Source organism: Amphiprion ocellaris, chromosome 22, assembly GCF_022539595.1.
Source record: "Amphiprion ocellaris isolate individual 3 ecotype Okinawa chromosome 22, ASM2253959v1, whole genome shotgun sequence".
Lineage (NCBI taxonomy): Eukaryota > Metazoa > Chordata > Actinopteri > Pomacentridae > Amphiprion > Amphiprion ocellaris.
The window spans coordinates 25931495-25958458 of record NC_072787.1 but is presented as its reverse complement, the minus strand read 5'-3'; the positions used below and the strand labels follow the sequence as shown (position 1 = coordinate 25958458).

Below are 26964 nucleotides of genomic sequence, written 5' to 3'. Positions count from 1 at the left end.
CTGACTTTGTCCTGAACACATTGAAGGCTGATGGAAACCCCCCAACAGCGCCCCCTGCTGCTGCAAGTTCAATCCCAGGCAAGACATCTAGATTTTATTTATTTATTTTTGTTTTGTTTTTTGCCAAGCTACAGCCACTTATGGTTGTAAGTTGCATATAATAAATTAATCCTGGCTATACCCAATTCACTGGGATAATAATATGGAACAAATGCTTAACCAATTGTTCTTTTTTTTTAATTAAAAAAAGAATAGTAATATTGTGACTGCTTGGGAGCCATAAAAAAGTTGTAAAATAATACACAATTACCATTTCATAAAAATACAGCAATTTTCCATGATTAGCTACATTTTCTAGAATTAATTCTGCATGAAATCGTGTGTTTAATGTTTAATTAAATATATTTAATGTGTTAAAACACTGCATACGAAGACATAATGTTTTTTTCCTCAGTGTGACATTAAATCAGACTAAATTTTTCCCCTTTTTTGGTCAATTAGGATTACCAAAATTATTTGTATTTGCTAAATGCCAGAATAACGAGAGAGATTTTTTTTTGAGAGAGAGAAATGTATGTATGAACGCCAGAACAAAAGCAAAAGACCTTGTGAAGATGCTGGCTGAAGCTGGAAGAGAGTCATTTTCCACAGTGAAAGAGTCCTGAAAGTCTCAATTCATGGTATTTCTCCCTTTTTTAAATGTTTTCCTTGATGTATCTTTGTTGCTTTGGAATAATCCTGCATGTTAAAGTGCCAGTTTTTCAGCCAGTGTCGAGCTTTCTAACTCTTTAGCTTTCAGTTTAGGTTGAAGGGCAGGAAGTGGAGCAACAAGGGGAGGCATTGGATCATATTTCTGCTTTGATCCTTCTACAGATCCAGGCTCAGCAAAGTGAGCGACCAGCAGAGGGGATCTTTCTTCCTCGTTTCAACGAAGACTTGAACCATCTCAGAGGATGATCATGATCTGCTGGATTCTGTTGGCCTCAGGGATTCTTGCACAGGGAGGTAAGAAAAATTTTTACATTTTTACACAGACTGCTGCATATTCTTTATTGCCTAATGTGTATTTACCCAGCATGCATTTGGACCAAATCACCAGCTATCATTCCCTATATATATATGTATATATATATATATATATATATATATATATATATATATATATATATATATATATATATATATATATATATATAGAGAGAGAGAGAGAGAGAGAGAGAGAGAGAAATTCAATAGAAATTCAAGCCAACAGTATTTATGCAAACTGTTGTTTTTTAAAAGTTATTACCTTCATAAAACACAAGAGAAACAGCAGAGATGAGACTTTGAAGAGTAAAAGAACCCCTTTATTTAGAGCTGTCAAGTCATAATTACCACTCAAAGATTTATACAGAATAAAGAATGAACAAAACTCTGCTCTTAAATACATCTGATGGGTTAAACAAGTCTGGAAATGTGTCTGAAACGGAGTCTAAAATGATGAACTGTGGTGCCTTTAAAGTGTCAAACATTGAATTTACACAGTCAATGAACCACAGTTCCTCATGGTAACATCTGCAGCAGCTGTCAGCAGGTTTGTTCACTCGTTAGCTGCCTTGGTGTTGATGATGAAACTTCAGTCGCTGTGGTGAACAAACAATGAAAACTGGACTCGTTTCTACACAGGAGAACAGAAACCTTCATGTTTCCGTCCAAATGTTCGACCAAATCTACGAAAATCAGCGAAACGTTGTAACAAGAGACATCTAGAAGCACATTTAGGTTATTTTACCGCAATAATCTGTCACTTTAGACAATATCACTATTTTTATGACATGTTTTTACTCTAAAAAAATTTTTTTCCTTTTAGCTTAGATGTCTGCTTTAAATTGTGACACTGATGCTGACAGAAAATAGAAATCTTTCACTTTTAACAACCAAAAACAGTAGATTCACATAAAATCCCACCAGAAGCTGATTAAAACTGTGTGTTTTTGGGTTTTAGTTGAGTTTAGCTATGAAAATAAACAAAAATAGTCATTTGTATTTCTTCATTTTCTGTTTCTAGCACCATAATAATAAAACACACAACTGAAAATAACCAGCAGATGGAGGCAAAGTGTCGTATAGTCAATCTGTAGCTGATCATCTTCACTTCAAGTCTGTTTCTGTCAGTTTAATGCCAGCTATTTTAACATTTAGTTCGAGTGTAACATCAGGATTTAATTGGCTCCAAACCACATAAAGGTCAGAAAATTTAATAAATAGTTATAATAAATAACTATATATAGATATTATTTACAGACAGAGGCTGCAGGACAATGACGTAAAGTAACTTTTATTCAAGTACTGTACTTTGGAGAAACTTTGGGGTATTTCTATTTTACTTGAGTATTTCTATTTTCTGCTTCCTTGTACTTCTACTATGATTCGGGTACTTTTACTGACTGCATTGATTTGATAATTTTAGTTACTAAACTGTAAAAAAAAAATCTAATTCTTTAGCTTTCCCCCCATATTTCTGAAATATATGCAGAAATACAAACAAAACTCCAAAAATAAACAATAAATTGACACGTCTAATGAAAGATTACATTAAAAACCTGTAACTATGAATAACCATAAAATTTCTGTTTTTCAGAAGACTATTTTACCGATAACATCCACTGCAAATTCCTGCAAATTTGCTGTAATTTCACAAATATTTCTGTTTAATTTTGCAGATGAATTCTGTAAATATGTTTCTGAAATTAAACACAATTAGTTACAGTTACTTTACACAGATTTGTTTGTTTGTTGAAGGAGACAAATCTACTATAGCTACTTATATTTAACAACAAAAAGGCTGAATAAATGTGTTTTCATCAGCGTTTAATATCTATAAACATTGCTAATCTATCAACATATTTTAAAATCATGTTTAATTAATGTTTTAATGTTAAATTAACGTCAGAAAATGTATTTTCATTACGGAAAATTACTGTTTTTTTCAAGAGATTGTTATTTTGCATTATGTTTTGGTGCCCACAACTAGAGGACTTTTTAAAAAAAATTCTACATTAATAATCTAAATTCCACTTAAGTAAGTGATGGTGTGTTATTGTTGGAAAGTCCAGCAGTGATGCCTTTTTAAAACAGATTAAGTCTGCAGCCGTTTAATTACAGATATCTCTAACTAATAAACATTCTGACTGAACACGGTGTAATTAGTCAAAATGACCTTGTAGATCTCTGTAAAGTTAATTCTGGATGGTCAGAAAACAGTTTGAGGCAGTTATCAGATGCAGTCTCTTCTTTGAAATCTTCAAAATTTGGGCTAACGAAGATGAAATGTTGCCTCATGAGGATGATTTTCTGCTTGTAGATTTTGTTTTCTGAGCTCGTATCACATCCAGATGTTCTTAAGATGAATTAAACACCTTTCAGGACACAAGGTAGAGCAGGAAGACATCATGAACCACAGTCTAACCTCCAAAAAATCTCTACAAAGCACCAACAGCTTCACGATCTGAAGTAAGAATGTAAAGAACCACAAACATTCAGTAGGTGTGTGTCTCACTGTGTTCTGACTGGTTCTGCAGGTTTCCTGCCTCCACTTGGCGGCAGCAGTGCGCTGTTTTATTTTCACCGTAGAAGAAGAAGACGGTGATGCGCACCGTGACAGCGAAGAGGAAGAAGCCGGAGGTTTGTCGCACGCTGCTGACGCTTCTTTTCATCCACAGAAACCCTGAAAACAAACGCAGCGTCTCTCTGTGTATTTAATTTTAAAATGTGGACGTTTTATCGCAGTGCTGAGCGCGTTTAACCCCGGCTAGCTGCGAGGTAAACGGGTGATGGAGGCGTCGTGTCTGCGGAGGGTCGTGTAAAAAGCTCCATCATGATCCCCGTGTCCCTGCTGGTGTTTGTGATGGCAGGCTGGTGTGCCGTCTACCTGGCCGACACATTGCTCAGGGTGATTGTTTTCCTCTTCTTTCTTCTATTTAACAAGCTGTCAGCCCGCATAAATCCGGAGAACATCACTAGAAGAAGCAGAAAGGGCCTCCAACGGTTCTGTCAACAAGCTAGCATACCTCACTTCTTAACCATTAAAATCCATTAACCTTCATTTATTCATCAAATACTTCCATTTGAGGTGTTTCAATTTCAAATCAAACAAATATGTGTGAAATAAGCGACCCTGTTTGTCTCCCATAGCTATCAAAAGACAGAAATTAAATATGTTTACGCTATTTTAACTGAATCAAAAGCTGCATGAGCAGTTTATTAGAAATAAAAAATATGATAAATCATTTCTGTGTTGCTCAATAGCACCATGAAGGATTGTTTTTCTCATCAGTATCACCTGTGGAGGCTTTCCCCCCTTCTTGTGTGCAGCAGGTGTGTCTTCAGCAACTCATTTTTGACTTTTTTTGCCACTTTTGTCCAAACTATGTCCTTTGTGTTTTGCTTTTCTTTCTTATTTTCATAGTCGTCCAGGAAACAGTTTTATTTAATGCAGCTTGAGTAGCCAGGAGCTCTCTCTTTGTATTTTGAATCTTCCTTCCGGTTTGGCGTCATGTGATCCTGCAGAGCCTTTTAAAGGAGTGTATTAAATGTTTTTCTTCACTGATGGGGCACAGATTTGGACCTCTTTCTCTTCTCCCTGAAAGGCTTCACAACTTTGAAAATGTTTTAATTCTCTCTGTTTATTTAGTCCACATTTGACATGTTGAGGTGTGGTGTTTTTTTTATTTAGACCTGATCTAATGTGGTCTGGATCATAAATAATAACGATCAAAAAGCAGGATTGTTGCTCTTTTTTGGACTTTTTGTGAGTAGAAAAGCTTTCACCAACCTAAAACAGAGCAACAAAAGACTGAGTACAGTTTGAGTAAATTTTTAAGAAAATAAAAGCCCACAAAATTCTGTGATTACAGCTTGTTCAATTTAAATATTGACTTAATACTTAACTCTCGGTGACTGTAAACTAAATATCTTTGGATTGTTGACAGATTGACAACATTTGCAACAGATATAATGTTATTTTAGGCAACTTTTGAGTGATTCTGGACTGTTTTTGAGGCATTTTGGCCAATTTTTATAGTATAGAATGAGTTTAATATCATTTTGGAGAACTTTCAAGTAATTATGGACACATTTTGGGTCTTTCTGGAAAATGTTTAATCATTTATAACAAATTTCGTGTAGTTTTACATGACATTTGAGTGATTTTGTCCACTTATTTGTCATTTTAGAACAGATTTCATGTCACTTTGCGTGACACTTGAATAATTTTGGACAATTTTTGATTCATTTTGGACAATTTTTAATTACTTGAAGCAGGTTTCATATCATTTTAGACAACTTTTGAGTGATTTTGTGAAGTTATTAATCATTTTAGAACAGATTTCATGTCACTTTACATGACTTTTGAGTAATTTTGGACAATTTTTAATTACTTAGAACAGGTTTCATGTCATTTTAGATGACTTTTGAGTCAGGCAGTCCACGTTTATTGATGTGATTTCACCTTTCTGACCTTTTGGGAAGATGAAATCCAGATTTTACCCAAACTTTGTCTCTAAGAAGTGTGAAAAACATGCGTCTGTCACCCACAAAAACAAATACGCAGAAGTAGGAGTGTAAAAAAACAACAAAATCTAATTTCTTTTACACACAAATGACTCAACATAGTTACGATGTGGTGGTTTTTCATTTAGACCTGATCTGATGTGATCTGGATCGGGGGAAATAAAGAAGCAGGATTGTTACTCTTTCTTGACTTTTTGTGAGTAGAAAAAGCTTTCACCAATCTTAAATGGAGCAGCAAGATTTATTAAGAATAAAACTCAAGTGCTTGTAGTTTAAAACCAGCTCTATAGGTTTTCCTTTTGATGCTACAATATTTGGAATGTTCTGTGGTAACACCCTTATTAATCCTTTGCAAAGCGTGGACACTGAAGCACTAAATATTGTCCCCCTTTCTACCTGTGCCTTTCCACGGACTTCATCTCCATCCTGCAGTCGTCGGTGACGCACCGGATCAGCTACGAGTCGTGGCTGGCCAGTCGAGGGCTGATGCTGTCTCCTTTCCACGTGAGATGGCAGACCACCATGTTCAACCGGCTGTTTGCCTACTGCGCCCGCATCAACCCCCAGGTCCTCTACCTCTGGTAAGACTCACTGTCAGGGACTGCTTTCAACCAGCTCTGTTCCTGTAGCACTGCTAGACTTTTCTCATCAGGTTCACACCCACCAGGTACCATGCGACGGTGTCAAAGCAAAATTTCTAGTAAGCTTGTCATTTGTTAATTGATTTCCTCTATGGTAGTACAATATAATGCAAGAGCCTCCTACAAATGACATGTTTTTGCTGATTGACTGTGAGAGACTCACTACAGACATCTGGATACCTTGTCCTTGTGTAATGCTGCCACCCACTTGAAGATGAAATTAACTAGTTTGACTGGCATTAAAATACAAATGTAAATGTATTAACCATTTAAATACCAATAAACAGCATTGCTTTTTAGAGCCGAAATCCTATGGGTACAAATTACGCTGCCAATCAACAAATCATTTCTTTATTTATATATGAATTTTAAAAAGTCAAAATACGAACTTCCTCCTCAGTTGCCAGAGGTGTGGTTTCCTGACACTTGCAGCTACTTTATTTAATCTTCTGGTCATAGTTTTCTCTCACTTTCTATCTGGTAAAACACTTCATTTTGCTGCTTTGTTAGTCTGTGTAATGAGATGATACTAGGGATGTAATGATGTATCATGAGACGGTTAAAAAGCGATACAAATGTGTGAAAATGAATCGCAACACCCTTTTCAAACAGCGGAGGGCGTAATCTGCTTTTGAGTTCATTTCATCGGCTGTTAGGTGTTCGAGAGACAGGACGGATTTTGAAATCGAGGACCCACACATCAGTTTCAAGCGTGGCAGCATTTTGGCATGAAACAGGGCGAGACTTAGTTTATTTGTATTATTCATTTAGTTATTTTGACGTGGGATTTGTTTTGAAAATCCAGTTTTTTATTTATTTTTTGTCGTTGAAGATAAAACATAATTTCAGTTACACTTTTAAGAAGAGGACATATGTGTACCTTAGAGAAATAAAAAGGGATTCTTTTTATTTTGTTAAAATGAGAGAAAATATCATTTGTAGTTTTTATATATCTAAATATGTGTCTGTTTTTTAAATATGCATGTTTCACCCTACCTCAGAAATGTATTTTTTCCTGTAGAAATAATTAAAGGAATCTTTTTCAGTCATAACTTGTCTGCAAGCTTATTCTGTCCCCCGATTTTTTTATTCTGTTAAAAAAATGGGGGAAAATCATATCGTTAAGGTAGTATCGGATACAGATATACGCATGGGGAAGTAAAGAAAAAATTGCGTGTGCTGTGTGTTTTCCAGGTTCAGCAGCGGTCTGGTGTTCGGTGTCGTCGCCATGCTGGGATCGGTGGTGCTGCTGATAAAGACGCTGCAGCAGACGTTCGCTCAGATGACCACAGATAACCCTCGGATAGGAGGACAGCAAGCCCTGCAGGTGGTGGTACGTAGATTTTTATTTGAATGCAGGCAACAGATGCTTTGTTTGCATCTTCCAGTGGGGAATAATCAATTAGATCCAATCAGAGGGTGCGTGTGTCAGAGATTAACTTCAGAGTTCACTCAGAGCCGGTGAAATTCAAATGAGGGTTGCAGAAAAAAGCCCCCTAATGACGAGCAGCGCTTTTCCTGTTCACTTTTTATTCATTATGGTGTCAAGTAGCCGTGCGTTAATGTGAGCACCATCCCCAGCGGACCTCTGGAGGTGATTCATGGGAGGCTATTAGCGGGAGCATTTATTTCTGAGAATTCAGCCTGGAGCGGCAGAAAATGCTCAGCGCAGCCGGTGGGAGAGAAAAATACAGACCACACAGAAAACCTGAGCTTCACAAAACACAAAACTGTTAATATGAAAGAGAGGAAGCTAAAAAAACAAGGCGGTCAGGAGGATGCAAATGGGGTGTTCATTAGTCAGATGTGAGGAGCAAGATATTAATTACACCATGTTTCAATGAAATGTCCTCCTACTAGATCAGCAGAGTCAAACTCATTTTAGTTCAGGTTCCACATTCAGCCCAGTTTGATCTCCAGTGACCAGTAAAATCACAGCATAATAACCTATAAATAACCACAACTCCAAATGCAAAAAAAGTACATTCTGAAAATGTTCACTTTTAAGGAATTATCTTTTTACAAAACATCATGAACAACTTGAAATTTCTTAAGAAAAATAAATTCAATTACAGCAACATTCAGCCTCAGTTTATCATTTATACATTACAACTTCCAGATCAGAGTTTCTACAAAGGAATAAAACATTTAGTCACAGATATATTGAGCTGAATGATATAGTATTTTACTCGATGATCAAAACAACAAAAGTCAGTCAAAAAAAACAACCAAGACAAAATATTACAATAACGAGACACAAAATGGCAAAAGCGATAAACAAAATAACAAAAAATGAGACAAACAGCACGAAATAAAACAAAAAAGGGGCAAAAAATTCTACAAGTTACAAAGCAACAAAAAATTAAACAACACAAGTGAGACAAAAAATTACACAGAGACAAAACATGACAAAAGCGAGAAACAAAACGACAAAAACAAGAGAAAAAAATTACAAAAATAAGACAAAAACTGACATAAGTGAGAAACAAAATGACAAAAAATAGACAAACAACACAAGCGAGACAAAAAACATAAAACGACCAAAACAATACACAAAACAACAAATGAGGCAAAATACAAACAAGACAAAAAGGAAACAAAAATGACAAAAATGAGAAACAAAACGGCAAAGACATGAGAAGACCGACAAAAGTCAGACAAAAAGTAAGCAAAATATTATAAAAATGAGACACAAAATGACAAAAAAGCCAAACAATGTCATATTTTACTTTATGATCAAGACAACAAAAAGACAAAAAACAAGACAAAATATTACTAAAATGAGACACAACAAAAGCAGTAAACAAAGTGCGACAAACGACACAAAACAAAACAAAAAAGGGGCTAGAAATTAGAAAAGTTTCAAAGCGACAAAAAAAATGGACAAATGACAAGCAAGAAAAAATGACAAAAAAATAGACAAACAACACAAGCAAGGCAAAAAACCCAGTTTTGTCCTGTGGGCCGCATGTTTGAGGATTACAAACCCCCACTAAACCCAGCTGATTAACGTGTTGCTGTTGTTATCTGCTGTTGAACGTGTTCATGTTCTGACTCAGTTTGATGTTTTTGCTCTCTGGTGTTCCTTCAGGTCCCAGGAGTCAACCTGCCAACCAGTCAGCTGGCCTACTTCTTCATCGCCCTGCTGCTCAGTGGAGTCATACACGAGCTCGGCCACGCCGTGGCAGCATTGAGGTACTTCAGACACGACGCGTTACCACGGCAACCAGCAGGGTGAAGAGCATCCACAGGCCGCAAGATGCTTTTCTCTGCAGCTTCTTTAACTCGTCTTATTCTCAGTTTGTTTGTTTGTTGTTTTTTTTCTACCTACCAAGGATGTGAGGTTGCAGGTGAAAGTAGGCATGACTGGTTCTTTTTTAATCATCAAAATGTTCAAAATTTGTGATAAAGTGAAAAGTTAAACATACTTCAAACATGTAATCATTCTTGTGTGGACAAAAGTATAATACAAGCAATAATACAAATGATTATTCTGAACCAAAATGACATAAAAACACATTGATTCTCATCATTTTTGACCCACCTATGGGGCAGCAATCTGTGGCTTAGTAGCAGATGAACCTCTTGATAGACATGCAGACATTCAGAGGTTTGGTTTCCCTCATCTAAAACAACATCTGCACCATTGTATCCCTGCAGCCAGTGACGTCACCACATGTATTTTGGACTAATAACATGGTTTGCGGTGGTGTTTATTGTTTTGTTCTTGCCTACAGGGACTCTGGTGCATAATAAGCAGTCTATATGTAGTTGCGCCCCAGTTTTCCTGCTATTATTGGAAACATCTGCTGAGCTTGTTAATTGTTGTAGCCGGAAAACGTAAACATTTGGCTGCAAAATGATCTAAAGTAAGTGTGAGAGTCAGTTTAGATGTCAACTGTTGCATTTAAAGCAGAGACTTAATGGAAATGCCTTATTAAATATGCAAATTTTCACAATATTTTAGGTATGAAAGGTTGAAAACAAGTCATCACAGCTGTTTAGATATGTTCTTCTGAAGATTTATCTGTAAATGCTGCTGTTTTAGTGTCACTCTGTCCTTTGACACTGATATTTTCTGTCTCCTGCAGGGAACAGGTGAGAGTGAACGGTTTCGGGATGTTTGTGTTCGTGGTGTATCCCGGTGCGTTCGTGGACCTCTTCACCACACACCTGAACCTCATATCACCTGCTCAGCAGCTCCGCATCTTCTGCGCTGGTAAGAGATCTGTTGATGGCTCCTCATGGCAGCCTGATTCTTTCTTTTTTTTTTTTTCCAGCTAATGTAATCACAGTCATTAATCAGAGTTATTACGAGCATTTTGTTTTGCCAGTGAAGGTCACTGGGAGCAGTTTGTTGCTGAGCAGCACACAGCTGCATCACATCAAATCATTTCACTCAGCAATTAAGAAAATTAGAGCTTAATGAATTGTTTGGTGGCAGTTATTCACGCACGGATGTGAGTGACGTCTGGCAGCGTAGGTGATCAGAGGGAGGGTTGTCAGAGAAGTGTGGCCGAGAAAATGTGTGTAGATTTTGATTAGAAAGCAGTCAAGTAGGGAATTTGAAAATGCTTGTACCATACAATTTACTGCAAATATGGTTTTATATATACAAGGGCTGGGTCTTTAATACGTTAATTTCAATTAATTTATTACAGAAAAAATAACATGTTTAAAAATAATGCGTTTAATCGCACCTTTCCCTCCTTTCTGGCACACCGGTAGCACTGATGAACACTCCAGCCCAGTAGGTGGCAGTAATGAACCTAAAGTCTGTTTTCCAGCCATGAAGAAGAAGCACAGGAAGTACTGTCAGCACACAAGAAAGTTTGATGAACGGTAAAGGAAGACGAGACCACATGGAGCTTGTTGGCCAGAAAGTTTTCTTTTTAAAATCTTTCCGATGGCAGCTTGGATAAAAGCATGAGAGTTTTCTGATCACCTCAGTGCTCAACATGTTGCTGTTCGCACCAGCGTTAACGTTAGCTACAACAGTCCTGGTACCGGCTCACGGTGTAGCCATCCCATAATAGCCCACTTTTCAAGACGTTTAAAGTGCCTGAGTTTACGAAAAGTCTTAAAATGTTGAATATAATTGCGCTTTGAGTTCACAGTAATCTGTGAATGTAGCAGACAGATGAAAATGCAGATAAATGCTGCAGTGGAATTATGGGAAACAAATTTCAGTAAAGAATTTAAAGTGTTTTGAAAATATCTGAAAACATTCTCACTGCGTTGTCGGTCACTTTTGTTGAAGAAAATGTGACTTCAATGCCTCAGAATGAAGTGACTTGATTAGAAGCTGACTCTTTTTGCACTAAATGGTGAATTTTATTTTGAAAGCGGATCACATTGTTTTGTTTAGGCTTTATTCTGAAAGTAATGGCTAACTAGAGCTCCTGTGTGGAGTTTAAAATGCAGCATTTGCCACTTTGAAATGCAAATATCTCCAAACAGTGTTCGGGTACAGAACTTTCCTCCCAGTTTTTATCTATAGTCACTACTATAGCTACTTTTCAGGCTATTATTTTACATAAATGTATCATAAACGTAGTCGAATAGTATATTAAAGCAGTTAAAATCCACTTGATTTAACTGTGAGGTTAAAATGCAGCGTATGTAGGGTTCAACGCAGCATTTTTCAGATTGTGCTGTTGCTATCTTACAATATAGCAGCTGCTTAAGTGCTAAATTGCTTGATTTTCTTGCTGTTTGCAGCCTTTAGAGGGCAGAGAAGAGCTGCTGTAAAACCATCTGTATCTTGAAGTATTTATTAAAATATTCCACCAGGATTTTCTGACCAAAAAAATAACTTTGGAGTGAATCCACGCTAAAATAACAAGCCGTCCAGTCCAGTCACATGACCAGAAAGAGAGCGATGCTATTCCCATCAGGGGAGGTGGTGACATAACAGCATGCTGTGTTTATTTATCTCTCTCTCTCCGTCCACAGCAGAAATCGCCCTAAACTCAGGGGGGCTGTCTGACATAACTCGTTTATTATTTATTCCTGTAGAGAGAGGTGATGCAACTTTAATCGTTTGTTTACTGCATAAATCAGCGTCGGATGTGTACACAACCGTTTTGCCTGTGGGCCAGAAATGAAATCTGTCTCCTTTTTCCCATTTTAATTAGCAGCCAGCTTTGCTTACATTTTTCCTACAATGAAAACATTTCTTAGAAATATCTTGACATGCTCAGCTTTTAATTTTCCCCCGACCAGAAACTCCATGCGGCTGTCAACACGTTTCAGTGGTGCCTTCAGGACTCCACGGTTGTGCCTTGACCTCGTCGGGCGATGAGACATTTCCTCCTGCGGTTTTGGTCGACTGACTGAGTCGTCTTGCATAATTTAGACGGTATAGATGACTATTTTTAGTGAGCAGTGGTTAAAGCTCTGCCACGACATCCTACAGTCCAAATATATGGAGAACATGCAGCATTTCCAGCAGCCATCACTCCTGTGTTCTAATGCTACATTGTGTTAGCTAATGGTGTTGAAAGGATCATTGATGATTAGAAAACCCTTGTACAGTTATGTTAGCACATGGATAAAAGTGGGAGTTTTCATGGAAAACATGAAATTGCCTGGGTGACCCCAAACTTTTGAATGGTAGTGTAGGTCAACTTTAACTCATTCAGAGCAACTTTACTAAATAGAGCAACTTTAACTAATATAGAGCAACTTTTATTCTTGTACTACATGAATAAAAAGTGAATTTGTTGGGAGAAATGCAGAAAAAATAACCGATTTCAGGTTCTTGAATGTGAATAATAAAGGGGTTTTCCTCAATTTGAGTGATAGAAAGTGAATATCGTTTGCTTTCTGGACTGTTGGTCGAAAAAAAAAACTGACATTTTAAGGCAACATGTGTGCTTGAATAAGCAATCAAACAAACAAATAACCCACAATTGATTAGAAAAGTAGAATAATTGCTAGCTGCAGCCTTGTTAAAGGGCAAATGTACAATTTTTTTCAAGTTGATGCCCATGTGAAGCAGATTTTTCTTGCTGTAATCATTTCTCCTAGTCATACTTGGTATTGTTTAATCTCTAAGCCTTATTGTACATTCCAGCTTAGCACCTTAACACAAAGGGGGAATATTTTACTAAAAAAGGCAGGAACTTCACATGATATCCACTTGATTTGACTGTGAGACACTGATTCTCCTATAGCACCAACTTTCTGAAAAGTCAACGTCTCTAAGCATTCAGTCAAATCTAAGCTAAAAATGTTGAATGCTGGTGAATATTTAACTGCATATCTTTTCTGTTTTCTTTCTCCAGGCGTGTGGCACAATTTTGTTCTGTGTGTGGCAGCGTTAGCCTTCCTGTTCTTGCTGCCTGTCTTCCTGTTCCCCATGTACTCCACTGGAGGCGGAGCACTGATCACCGAGGTCGTTCAGGTCAGTGCTGCAGGTTTTTATCGTAGCAGGTTCATTCTTTAACCCCCCTGTTGTCCTCATTTATGGGCACCAAAAAATATTGTTTCCTTGTCTGAAAAAAATCCAAAAATTCTGCAAAAAAATCCCCAAATTTCTGAAAATTTGCAAAACCTTCAGGAAGAAAATTCCAATAATTCCTTAAAAGTTTCCCTTGAAAGTTTTATTTTTTAAAAAAAATCCCCCAAATTTGGCAAGAAAATTCTTGTAAATATTTTGAAAAAATTAGTAAAAATCTTCCAAAAAAATCCTAAAAATATCTAAAGTGATTCCATATATATCAGTAAAACTTATATAATATTTTCTTTAAGAACATTCACAAAAAAATCAACCAAAATCCAGTGCTTTCATGAAGAAAATTCCCGTAATTCCTTAAAAGTTTCATTATAAATAAATAAATAAATAAATAAATAAATAAAATAAATAAAAGTCCCCCAAATTTGGCAAGAAAATTCTTGTAAATATTTTCAAAAAATGAGTAAAATTCCTCCCAAAAAAAATCCTAAAAGAATCTAAAATGATTACATATATATCAGTAAAACTTCTAATATTTTCTTTAAGAGCGTTGACATAAAAATAACACAAAAATAACATTAGATTTTTTTGTGAATGTTCTTAAGAAACATTTTTAACATTTCTTTTTTTCCACCAAAAAATCTTCATAGATTTCCCAAAAGTGTTGAAAATGTGGACATCAGAAGTTTCACTGTGAAAATATATTTTTTTCCCACATTTTCAAACTTTAAAACTTCAGGTCTTTTTTGACCTGCAGGACGACACGAGGGTTAAGGAATAGTTAGAGTTTTCAGCAAAGACGCTCCTTGTTTTGCTGAAACGTGAATGAGCAGGTCGATCTTCTGCCATGTCAGTACACTGATGTGAAGCTACATCCAGCAGCTAGTTAGCTTAGCATTGTAAAATGACTGGAAACAGCTGGAATAACTCTGTTCTGCCATGTACTGGTAAAACGTGCCAGTTAATATTTTTTATAATAGGGGGATTTTTTTTATACAGCTCCGTCCAAAACCGCCAAACTATTTCTTGGCGCTACAAAGACAGAAAACTGATCGTTTCCAGACTGTGTTTCACCACCTTGGTGTCGTAATCAAAGTGTTTTTTAAAATAAGTTCCTTCAGGTTCTTCGTTCTAAATAAGGGCTCTCTAGTTGATTTGGAAACATCTCTGCAGACCATTTTCAACTCTCTGGAACGGTTTCTTGGAAGCATTGAAGTGAGGAAGTGGCCACGTTTTCTATCTTTTGGAATGAAGCAACATGTTTGTTCAGTTTTTGGCCAACAATGAGTTATGAGTCTCATGCTGGATAATTCAGGATATGACTTTTACATGGAACACGGAGAAATCTGATTTGAGAAGTTCTTGACCAATAGTGTTTTTTATGGCCCATAATGATTTTTGGGGAGTAAAAATCTCTATTTGATATATTGGACTGTTTTTCGCGAGTAAACACACAGATGCTACAGTTAAATTGAAAAGGGAAAATGTCCGCTTTAAATCCATGTTTCATGACTCCGAAGGCATGTTTTGTTTCTGCTCTGCTGTATGTACTCTGCTACATGTGCTGCAGACACGAGAGAGTATTTTAGACACAGAAAATGGAGACATTTTGGACAGATTGAGCAATTTTCAACAGATTTTGAGTCATTTTCGACAGAATTTCAGTAAGTTTTGACAGCTTCTTGAGTAAGTTTGGATAGATTTGGATTCATTTCTGACATATTTTGAGTCAGTTTTGACCAATTTTGAGTCTTTTATGACAAAATTTCAATTATTTTGGACATATTCTGAGATCTTATACATTTAAGGGGGGACAACATGCAAAAAAATAAGAATTTGAGAAGGGGGCAAACGCTTTTTCATGACACTGTATCTGTGAAAGGCCACAAAGGGCCTAGAATATCTGCCGACTGATTGGGCTGTAATACTTGTTTCCTGGTTACTGATTGCTGTGTTCTGTTGCTCAGGCAGGCGGGATGTGTTTACAAATACAAACCAGTAATTCTGTAATTGTTGACCTTGATTTAATTTGACGTGTAGCTGTTGAAAATGAGCCCAGTCTGGTTTTAAAGCAGCCTTAAGACTAAAACACAGCTACAGAGATGCTTCCTTTGTTTAGATTTTTTGCCACACAGAAATGTTTCTTCAGTATCTCCCACAGTCACCTGACTTCTGCTTCTAAAGTTTATTTCACTGCTTTGTTCCCAAACGAAACAAAATTGTGCTCTAAGTGCTCCAGAAGTGAGGTGCTGCTTGTTTGTTTCTGTTTTGTCACTTGGCTGAAGCATCACAAGTAGCTGGAAGCGGTTTGTAAATGCTGCCAGCGAGCATATTTATGTTTCTCAAGCCCCTAGATGAGCGTTTAATCCTGGTTTCTGAAATCACCATTCTCTGTTTACGTGTTCAGACACTAACTGGATGCTGATGTAAACACACTCAGAGCAGCAGTTTGTCACGGAGCAACGAGCTAAATCAGACTAAATCAGACATGTTAGGACAGGGGTGGCAAACATGAGGCCCACAGGCCAAAACTTTTGCCCTTTTCTGTCTTATTTTTGTTGTTTTGTGTCTCATTTTTGTAATATTTTATAATTACAGAGAAGACGTTAACTGCAATTTTGTAAATTTGTAAAACTACATATTAAAAATAATTTATAGACCATAAGTTGTTTTGATCATAAAGTAGAATACTAGATTGTTCATTGTTCTTTTGCTATTTTGTTTCTTGTTTTTGTCATTTTGTGTCTCATTTTTGTATTATTTTGGCTTTTTTTTGGTTATTTTTGTCTGACTTGTCTCATGTTTTTGGCGTTTTGTTTCTTGTTTTTGTTGTTTTGTGTGTCCTTTTTGTCTCTCTTGTGTTTTATTTTTATCATTTTGTGTTTCACTTTATTAGTTGTTTTTTGTCATTTTGTGTCTTTGTCTCGCTTGTGTGGTTTGTTAATTTTTTTGTCACTTTGTGTCTCATTTTTGTAATATTTTAGCTTGTTTTTGTCTTTTTTTGTCTGACTTTTGTTGTTTTGATTATAAAGTTAATTACTATATTGTTCAGTTCCAGATGGCTAAATGTTTTGTTTCTTTGTAGACACTGTGATCTGGAAGTTGTAATGTGTAAATAATAAACTGAAGCATAATGTTGTTGAAATTAATCATATTTTTCTTGAAAAATTTCAGGTTGTTCCTGATGTTTTGTAAAAAGATAATTCCTTAAATGTGAACATTTTCAGAACGTACCTTTTTTGCAGTATAACGAAGGAAAAATTTGGAGTCGTGGTTATTTCTAGGTTATTATGCTGTGATTTTACTGGTCACTGGAGATGAAATTGGGCTGAATGTGGCCCCTGAACTAAAATGAATTTTACATCCCTGCATTAGTAGGATGAATTCATTGTTTGTTTTGTTCTTTTTGTGGAGTTTGTTGACTCTCGAAGCTGCTAAACTAAAGCCACTGCAGCCACAAGTGGTTGTTGATTCAGTCTGTTGCCCAAGAACTCATTGGCAGAATAAAGTGTTTGTCTATCCCAGAGTTTCCTAACTTAATATTTCAAGCGTTGCAGGACTGAAGCCAGCGAACTGTGCTCGTGTGACCTTTTGAGCCTGGTCTGTCTTTGGTCCAGGGCTCTGCAGCTGACGGCCCCAGGGGTCTGTCGGTGGGGGACATCGTCACCGGCCTGGAGGACTGTCCTGTCAGGGGAGTTGAGGACTGGACCAGCTGCCTGTCTCACCTCTCTCACACCCCACAGACCGGATACTGTGTCCCAGTCGCCAGCCTGCAGCCCAGCTGGGCTCACGGACGAGGTGAGCGTGGAGTTTTCCAAACACATCTTTAAAAACTAGTTCCTAGTTTGGAGAGTCAGCTGTTTGCTTCTGGCCAGTATTTAATCATCACGTCATAAATTGATACGCTTCAAAAAGCAGTCATTAATTAATTGGTTTTGCCATTGTGTAATTAGTTTTTGTGTTTTGCCATCGCGACAATGTGCCACTTAAACGTGAAACGAGGTCAAACCTGCAGAGCAGCAACAGGAGCTCTGATTGGCCAGCTGTCAGCTCGTATATGAGGTCACAGCACAACAGCTGGCTGATCAGAGCTCCTGTTGCTTCTCTGTGGTTTATAATTACTCTGGCGCCACACTTAAATGTTAATTTCTTTGTTAAATAAATAATGTTTTCATTGAGACACCACTAACTTCCATTATTTGTATGCTTTTTCTTCATAATATTTATGTCTTAGTCGGTTGGTCATGGAAAACAAACTAATTAAAGATTGCTTGATCATGAAAAAAACTTTAAGTTGCAGATAGAATTCACTACTGTACTGAGTGCTGAATTTAGATCTTTTCTGTGTGTATGATCAACCTTTTACTGTCGTATTTTGATGAAGTAGCACAGTACTTTATTTCTTTCATTATTTCATTCATGTCAGTTTCTTTGAGTATTTCACTGCATTAAGCTTGTCCTGTTTTATTAGAGGCTGAACAATCATCTGTAAAGTGCTGTGAACTGCACTAACCTGTATGAAAGATGCTATATCAGTAAACTGTGATTGGTAATTATAATACATATATTACATCATTGTAGGACAGCATTTTTGAGCTGTTATTTTTCCCAATCCTTATTTATGTGCATTTTAGTACAGACAAAGTAAAGTTAGTCATCGTCAGGAGGACGGTTTCAGTCATTTTAAAAAGTACTGTATGTGCGATACTTTTTTATTGTTTATCACAGGGGTGTCAAACATGCGGCCCGTGGGCCAAAACCGGCCTGCCAGAGGGTCCAATCCAGCCCCCGGGACGACTTTGTAAAGAGTAAAAATGACAGAAGACATTAACTGCAAATTGTAAAAATGTAAAACTAGAAATTTAAAATAATTTCTAGACAAGTTGTTTTGATCATGAAGTAAAATACTAGATTGCTCATTGTTCTTTTGTGTCTCATTTTTGTATTATTTTGTCTTGTTTTTGTTGTTTTTGGTCTTTTTTTGGATAACTTTTATCTCGTTTTTTTGATGCTTTGTTTCTCGTTTTTGTCATTTTGTTTCGTTTTTGTCTTGCTTGTGGTTTTTTTGTCATTTTTGTCATTTTGTGTTTGGTTTATTTGTCATTTTGTGAATCCTTTTTGTTTTTTTGTCTTGCTTGTGCTGTTTGTCAATTTTTTTTGTTGCTTTGTAATGTTTTGTCTAATTTTTTGTCTGTTTTTGCTTTGTTTCATGTCATTTGTCTGATTTTTTTGTTTTATTGTCTCATTTTTGTAATGGTTTGTCTTGTTTTTGTTGTTTTTGTTGTCTTTTTTGTCTGACTTTTGTCATTTTTGTTCATAAAGTAAAATACTATATCATTCAGTTCCAGTTGACTGTTTTGTTCCTTTGTAGACACTCTGTGTTGTGTAAGTTGTAATGTGTAAATGATAAACTGACGCTGAATTAACTTTTTTCTCTTAAGAAATTTCAGTTTGTTCATGATGTTTTGTCAAAAGATAATTCCTTAAATGTGAACATTTTCAGAAAGTGCTTATTTGCACAAAAAAAAGGGAAAACTTGGAGTTGTGGTTATTTATGGGTTATTATGCTGTGATTTTACTGGTCTGGTCCACTTGAGATCAAATTGGGCTGAATGTGGAACCTGAACTAGAATGAGTTTCACACCCCTGATCTAAAGGTAACATGTGGAGACCAAGAGACATGTTTTCAGAGTCGTAAGAACATGTTCAGTCCCTTTGAATTGATGTTTTTCTTTGTTTCTCTTGCAGCTTACAAGCGTTTGGACGGAACGATGGACTGCTGCAGCAACAACAGCCTGACCGACCTGTGCTTCTCCTACATTAAACCACAGGGCCGACACAGCAGAGAGAGAGAGGTGACGCACCAGCAGACACACACAAGCTTTTTGTTCCATCACACGAGCAGGTTTCCAAACCTGACAGACAGCCCAGCATATTTATATTACTTCCTCTATTCAGCAGACTTCCTGTTGTCCAGGTTCAGAAAAACTGAGTTTGAAGCTGCAGGCTCACACGAATATCTGTTCATGGAATTTCAGACCCGACTCCGTGGTGCTGAGATCAAAACTTCTTGGAGGCTTTATCAGCTGATTCAGAACACCGTGTTTCCTTGTTGCTCAAGATAATTATTTGTTCGCATTACGCGCTCAGATCAGATTGTTTTTGTCTCTCTGTGGCTCAGATCAGATATTTTTCTCCATCACAACTGTGTGAACAAACAGTCCAGGACACTCGTACATGTGCTCCTGGATCTGGTTCATATCTGATCGCCGGCTGTGCGTCTGCTGTCAGAACAATCGGATCATGACGTCTCACTCCTCTGTCTGTGTCAGCGCCTCACTTGTCTTTTTCTCCACACTGAAGTGTCAGCGACATCCGCTAGCAGAGCAGCAGCCTGGGTCTTTGCTTTTCAGCTCATTCTCACCCTCAATCAGCTGCATTATCTGCCACAGCTAATAACACAGAACTCACACGCTGGCACAACTGTGTCAAGCTTCCTTATGATTTGACTGTCTCATAAATGACAATACAAGTCATTTACAGAAACTAATGTGGATTATCAGCACTGGTGCGTCTACAAACTGACTTGCTGATTGTCTGTAGCTCGTTGTGTCATTCCTTTGATATTTGTTTCATAAATTCTCTTTTCTTAGAGGCGTTTGTCTGCTACTGTCCAAAAACATCTTATGGGTTGCTGTAAAGATGTTGCAGGTTTTAAATGAGCTCAACATCAATCCTCTGTCTAGATGTGTCCTAAAATTATGGCATTTTGTGGTATTCTGTGATGCAAAACAAGACTTATATCAAAACTTTTGCCTATTACTGTACATAGAATAGAAAAGATCTTTGTCATTATTAAAAAGCAACGGGAGAATACAACAAAAGAGCACAAAATCATGACATGAAATGAAAATGAACTAAAATTACACAGTGTAAGAACAAGATTGCATTGTATATAGTATATTAAAAATATATGAGGTACTGTGTACAAATAGTGCAGCTTTATTCATAAGAAGGAATAATTAGAGAGCTAAACTATCTTGAAAAAATATCATAGTAGAATCTCATCTGCAACGTATCACATCTTTTCTGTGATAGTTTGTATGTAGTTGTGATTTATAAACTGGTCAGGATCATGAAACAGACAATAGAGACATCAGACAAGACACTATGATGAATGGAGATACATAAAAATGAAAGATAGCACACTTTATGAAGAGACAAGTGAACGTAAGAACAGAAACAATTTGGTAAGTGAGTCTGTTCTGTGTGCTGCAGTACGCCTGTATGCCGGTGCGTAGGATGGTGACGGGGACGCGAGTGTGTCGGACCGACGCCGACTGCGCCTCGCACTCCCACGCCACCAGCGTTTGCGTCACGCCGTCTCTGGAGAACCAGACTCGCTTCTTCCGTGTCACACACCCTCCGAACACACACATGCTGTTCGTGGGGTATCCGCCACACCTGCAATACGCCGGTAAATCATACCTCTCTTCTTCATTTTGTTGTGCATGGCATCATTTTACTGGTTAATTTGAAGCAGTCGTACACTACCAGTCAAAAGTTTGGACACGCCTTCTTATTTAATGGTTTTTCTTTATATTCAGGACTATTTACATTGTAGATTCTCACTGAAGGCTCAAAAATGTGAATGAACACATATGGAATTATGTAGTAAACAAAAACGTGTGAAATAAGTTAAAACATGTTTTAGATTTTAGATTCTTTGCTTTGATTGCTGCTTTGCACACTCTTGGAATTCTCCAGACTGATTGACCTTCAGTTCTTAAAGTAATGATGGACTGTCGTTTCTCTTTACGTAGCTGATTGGTTCTTACCATAACATGGATTCTAACAGTTGTCAAATAGGGCTGTCAGCTGTGGACCAACCTGACTTCTGAACAACACAACTGATGGTCCCAACCCCATTAAGAAGACAAGAAATTCCACAAATGAACCTTGACAAGGAACACCTGTGAAATGAAAACCATTTCAGGTTCTACCTCATGAAGCTCATTAAGAGAATACCAAGAGTGTGCAAAGCTGTAATCAAAGCAAAGGGTGGCTACTTTGAAGAATCTAAAATAGAAAACATATTTAGAGTTATTTCACTATTATTATACTATTATTATAGTTATTTTTGTTTACTACATAATTCCATGTGTGTTCATTCATAGTTTTGATGCCTTCAGTGAGAATCTACAATGTAAATAGTCCTGAAAATAAAGAACAACCATTAAATGAGAAGGTGTGTCCAAACTTTTGACTGGTAGTGTGTGCTGAGGATGACTGGAGTAATAAAATGTCATTATATGCAAACAACATGTTGCATTTTTAATTTAAAAACTTGCAACATGATTTTTATTTTATTTTTTTATGAAAGCTCTACCCTTGAAGGAGGCTGGAGTTCATATGTGTAGCATTTCTATAATTGCAGTTTGCAGTCTGCTGTAGGTGTTGGGCTGACTCTCCAGTCTGAAGTGATGCAGAGTGACTGACTGAGCAGGAAGAGAGTTGTTGTCTTGTCTGCTCTTATTTAAGATGGATTCATGAAGTGTTGAGTGGAAAAAAAAGAGTCTTATTTATATCCCGTGCTGTCTTTTCCAGTGAGTCTCACCAACTTCGTTCCCCGCTTTGGTTTCCTCCACTTGGACCTGCCCGTCTTCTTGGAGACCTTCTGCAAGTATCCTTTCATGTTTGAAGGACTGCAGCCATAATCAGGTGATAAACTATGAAGAAGTGACTATAGAGCACACAACAATTTGTCCCTGGCAGACAAAAAATTGACATACATTTAAAAAACATCAACTTTCCTCTTTAAAACCAGTTCTAACATCAACATTATTTGTTACTTTATGTTGAAAACATGTTATTTCTGAATGAAAGCCTCCTTGTTGACACGTAATCACCACAGGCAAGACTCCAGATGCACTTCACAAAACCTGAACCTTTAACTGCACTCCTTTCTAATTAAGGTTCAGCCATTTAAGGAATAATTTGTTTTACTTGCTGCCTTTTTTGTCAGTCTTTCATTGCACTTTCTGAACAAAGTAGTTGTGTTGTGGGACTGCTGATTGGAACCCAGTGTATGAGATTGATTTAGAGCAGTTTTCATTTGACCTTTTAAAGAAAAGACCTCATTAACTTTTGCTGAACAGCAGCTCGTCAGTAAGTGTCAATAACTCATAAGTAGCACAAGTCAGAAAGACTCAAGGATCAAAAGTTAACTGTAGCCTTGACATTAGTCAAGTAATTTAAGGCTGAAGCTGCAAAACCACCCAGTGTAATGAATTAATCAAAGGTGTGTTTAATCAATATGGATTCCACTTTTCATTTGTAAGCAGGAGAATGACTTATTTCCTCTCACAAATGTTGCACAATGGTGCAGGCATTCTTTGATTCTGAAGCGTCCAGTGGCCCTACAGCCAAAGTTTCCCACCAGTTTACTGCTGATGTTTTGGAAATCCACACAGCTCATAATTCAGTTGACTGTAGCTTGCAGCTTTTTCTGATTTCTGCTGGCGGGAAAGCACTTCTTCTCCACTCTGATTTTCAGCTGTTCACAGTCTCTTAGTCCCTCACCAAGCACTTTGTCGAAGAACAGAAATAGAACTTAGAAGATAATAATGTGATTTTTACAGCTCTGAGCCAGATTTAACATGCATATATATTTCTTTATATACATTGGATTGCTTTTTTCCCTTTGAAAAGACTAAAAATTGATCCAAAAAGGCCTTGAAATGTATTGGAAAGTCTTAAGTTTGATACCTAGTGGTTGGATTTTCTTTTGCCTTCTGTGTTTATATCTAACTCCAGGCTGTAAATAGATATTATGACATCTTTGAGCTAAAACCAGGATTACCATGACAATGGATTGCGTTGCTACTGCTAGCTACAGTAGCTTAGAAACTCTTTGACTCAATGGGCGAGTGTTGATTTTAGCAAAAATGAAGTGAATTCATCATTTACACCTGGTGAAGATACCCATTTATTTTCTGCTGCTTATGTAGCTGCAGTTAGTGCTCATTTAATTAATTAAATAATTATTATAATAAATATTTCTACATCATGCTGTCCCCCACTTTGTGCCTTTGGCTACTGAACAGGTATTGCACTTTATGCAGTATCATGAAGGTCTGATGATAGAATGCATTTATTTATGAAATTAGAGATTAAAAAAAAGACTAAAACTGGTCTATAAATGATGAGCAAGCAGAAATAAATGCATAGTTAGGTAAATAAACGTTTTAAAGATACAGAAAACATGAAATATTCAGAAAATAAATCATAAAAAATATCCCCTTATATCCACATATCGACATTATTTCAATATTTGTTTATCTGTATCTTGATGATGCTAACTGTAAGCTAACTTTTGCTAGTTACTATTGTGTAACTTTAGCTAGCTACAAGCTAGCTTTGTGGCTAGTCATCCCCGCTGACCAACAGTGCTTTACTAGCAGTGCTATTTAGGTTATTGGGGTTTTTTTTGTTTTTTCCTGAACCGTTGCGCCCCTCAGATACGTGGTTTCCCTTTCCGGTGCGTTAGCCGTAGTCAACTCCGTGCCGTGCTTTGCTCTCGACGGTCAGTGGATGCTGAACGCCCTGCTGGAGGCCACGCTTGTTACCGTGGTAACGGACCGGCAGAAGCGCGAGCTCATTGGCTTCTTCCTGCTGCTGGCGGGCAGCGCCCTGCTGGCGGCTAACGTGGCGCTGGGCCTGTGGATGGTCACGGCACGGTAGCCACAGCGGTGAGCTAAAGCCTCATGCGGACTGAGAGATGTTGTCTCAGGATGTGTTCGAGTCGTGTGGACCATTAAGCTGTGAACATACAGGGAACAGACTGCATTACCCAGCAGCACTGCCCTCTTTCTGGACACTGTTGAGCAGAACATCGGTCTGCCTTGAAGTTGTTACTGGACAACCAGGGAAAACACTTTCTTCCACCATGTTGCCGCCATATTTACAAAAGCACATCTATAAATAATGCACTTGCTGGAAAGCACTGTCCAATGTGACTGTTTACAAAGACTGCACACGGTTTAATATCTGTAATGTCTTTGTGTTTAAAATTTGGGTGAAAACCTGCCAAGTTTGATTCCAAAATGCCATTTTTTTTTTGTTGTTGTTGCTGCAAGAGGAAGGTTTGTCTGAAAAAACAAATTCAAGCCATCTTCAGACAAAAACGTTTAAAAAGCTTTCAGTTTACTGATAAATGCACAGCAGTGTCCTGATTTTCAACTCTTTATCACTGTTGGAAAAACTGTACTACCTAATATTCACGTTTAGGTGAACACATGAATTATTTAATTAACTTAAAGGACATTTAGCCATTTGAGCTTGTTGAAAGGTGGGTATCCTCTGAATTTATTCAGTCAAATCAAGTGTCTTTCTCTTCCTCGGGCATTGCAGAGGGAAAACGCCTTTCTCTGTTAACTCCTGCCTTCTCTGGAAGTTTAAGTTTGATTTCTATCCTCTTGGCCTCTCACTGTCTATGATCGGGTTGTAAAAAATGATTTGTCATAATTGTGGAATAAAAAGGACTGATTTTTATTTAAACATCCTCATTTCAGCTGGTTAATAAGTGGAAAAATTTATTCCCCATTTCACCTCTTTTACTTGTTTTTTGGCCAGTCTGTCAAAGACTGCAGTAGTTTAAAATGCTGACAACAAATTTAATAACTGAATATTTGTAGTCCACATTTCAGAGGTAAACACTGCACTTTTTACTTGATGACTTTTATCTGACATATAGTTGGATTAATGTATATAAATACAAATTCTTTATGAAATATGCATTCTTCCAGATATACAGGAGTTCAAATACTATTAGTGGATTTGCAGTATAATTAAAAACAAGATGAAGAACAATACAAAGTCCAGTAACATCAAAAAATGAAGCAATGGCAACACAAATAGCCACAAGAGACACAACAATAGCAACAAATACAATGACAACACAAAAAAACAAGAAAAGAGCAAGAATGATGACAATAAGAACAATAGTGTAAAACCTACAATAACAAGAACAATGTAGAAAATGTAATGCATTTATTGCTTTTATTGAAATCAGTTTTTTTTGTGTCGTGACAATTCACAACATGTCATCTCAAAGCACTTCACATACTGGGATAAAATTAATACAGAGAACCTCCACGAGTCCAAACATATTTGTGTGCGGTGAAAAAACATCCATTTACCAGGAAGAAAAAAATGTCTGTCAGAACCAGGCTTGGGGAGGGTGGTCATATTAATGATGAATATGGAACAGAAAACTGTAAAAGAGAAGGTTTATTTTTCAAACATTTGGAAGCCCAAATGTCCTCCGTTTCTGGAATGATGTTGAACGTAGGTTTGAAGTTGCCCACTTTCAGCTAAATAGTCATATTACTACATGCACTACAGCTTGGATAGTTCAACAGTGGCGAGAGAAGTACTACTGTATTTTTTTTTACCGTAGTAAAAGCAGCAATCAGACCGTGTAGATTTACTGTACTACAAGTAAAAAGCACGGTTTGTCAGGGTTGTTTCAGTTGAAAAAGGTCACATGCAGGTTGCTTGTTGTCTCTTTTGGGAGACTGCAGACCGGAGGCCCTTTCTAATTTTACACCCGTCATATTCCCACCACACTGGCACATTGTCCTCCTCAGACACGGTAACAAAAGCACACAGGGCTACACTTTTAGAACCCACTCCAAACCACAGTGTTGCTTTAGTGTTTTCAACGAGTCGGTGTGCAGTGATTACGTTTCCTGAGTGTGTCAGCGAGAGGGGTGACACATTGTAATTTGGTAGGGTGTTCCCCACAGACTTATAAATACCGAACAGCCTGCAGTTTAGCCGCAGAGGTGTGTTTACCAGAGATGAGCAGACACCTCTGTCAGCAGGTTCCACATTATCACCTTTTTTTCTGAGACTTCATAATTGAATAATTAGCGCAGAATATGGGAGGATCGGACTCGCAGGACTTGGCGTCTTTTGTCTGTGTACATTTGTGTTCTGATAAGGCTCGTACAGGAACAATTTTCTCTTCCCCAGCCGTGCAGACAGATTGCTTATGTGTCCTTGCATGCGTGTTTCTGGTGCTTATCATGCAGTAATGATAGCCTGAAGGCATGTTTGGGTAAACAGACATGGAGGGATGATGAAGAGGAGGGAGGCAGGCTCTGTCTGTCTTCATATTGAGAAACAGGCCCCTGATTTAACTTTCTATTTCAGCAATACAACAAGACTGTCTGCTACACTATATTTCACCACAATCTATATGGTATTTGGTGAGATTTTTTAGTAAAACCCCTTAATGGCAACTTAAAG

General features: G+C 37.3%; 2 protein-coding genes across 3 annotated transcripts in view; both read left to right on the top strand.

The window, feature by feature from the left end:
- The first annotated feature begins 990 nt into the window (after nucleotides 1-990).
- mbtps2 (membrane-bound transcription factor peptidase, site 2) lies at nucleotides 991-25209 on the top strand. Of its 2 annotated transcripts, XM_023291966.3 has the most exons (13): nucleotides 991-1005; nucleotides 3561-3663; nucleotides 3769-3931; nucleotides 5983-6131; nucleotides 7386-7524; nucleotides 9283-9386; nucleotides 10283-10410; nucleotides 13481-13599; nucleotides 17268-17448; nucleotides 19399-19505; nucleotides 20929-21127; nucleotides 22258-22333; nucleotides 24171-25209. In XM_023291966.3, the coding sequence occupies exons 3-13, from the start codon at nucleotides 3857-3859 to the stop codon at nucleotides 24391-24393; spliced, it is 1500 nt and encodes a 499-aa protein (XP_023147734.1). In that variant the 5' UTR covers nucleotides 991-1005; nucleotides 3561-3663; nucleotides 3769-3856; the 3' UTR covers nucleotides 24394-25209. The 2 variants fall into 2 exon arrangements, with proteins under 2 accessions (XP_023147734.1, XP_023147733.1); XM_023291965.3 differs by lacking the exon at nucleotides 991-1005 and having other exon boundaries at nucleotides 3616-3931.
- Nucleotides 22348-26964, top strand: part of phex (phosphate regulating endopeptidase homolog, X-linked) — a 32144-nt gene continuing 27527 nt past the window's right edge. The window contains exon 1 of the mRNA XM_055007088.1: nucleotides 22348-22371. The gene's annotated coding sequence lies outside the window, so the exon portion shown is untranslated. The remainder of the gene's footprint in view (nucleotides 22372-26964) is intronic.

Excerpts from the sequence above, each read along its gene's own strand:
- mbtps2 (XM_023291966.3), top strand. The coding sequence starts at position 3,857 with ATGATCCCCGTGTCCCTGCTGGTGTTTGTGATGGCAGGCTGGTGTGCC. Across the intron at positions 10,411-13,480 it reads GCTCCGCATCTTCTGCGCTG|GCGTGTGGCACAATTTTGTT; the intron begins GTAAGAGATCTG and ends TTCTTTCTCCAG. Across the intron at positions 21,128-22,257 it reads GCCACACCTGCAATACGCCG|TGAGTCTCACCAACTTCGTT; the intron begins GTAAATCATACC and ends TGTCTTTTCCAG.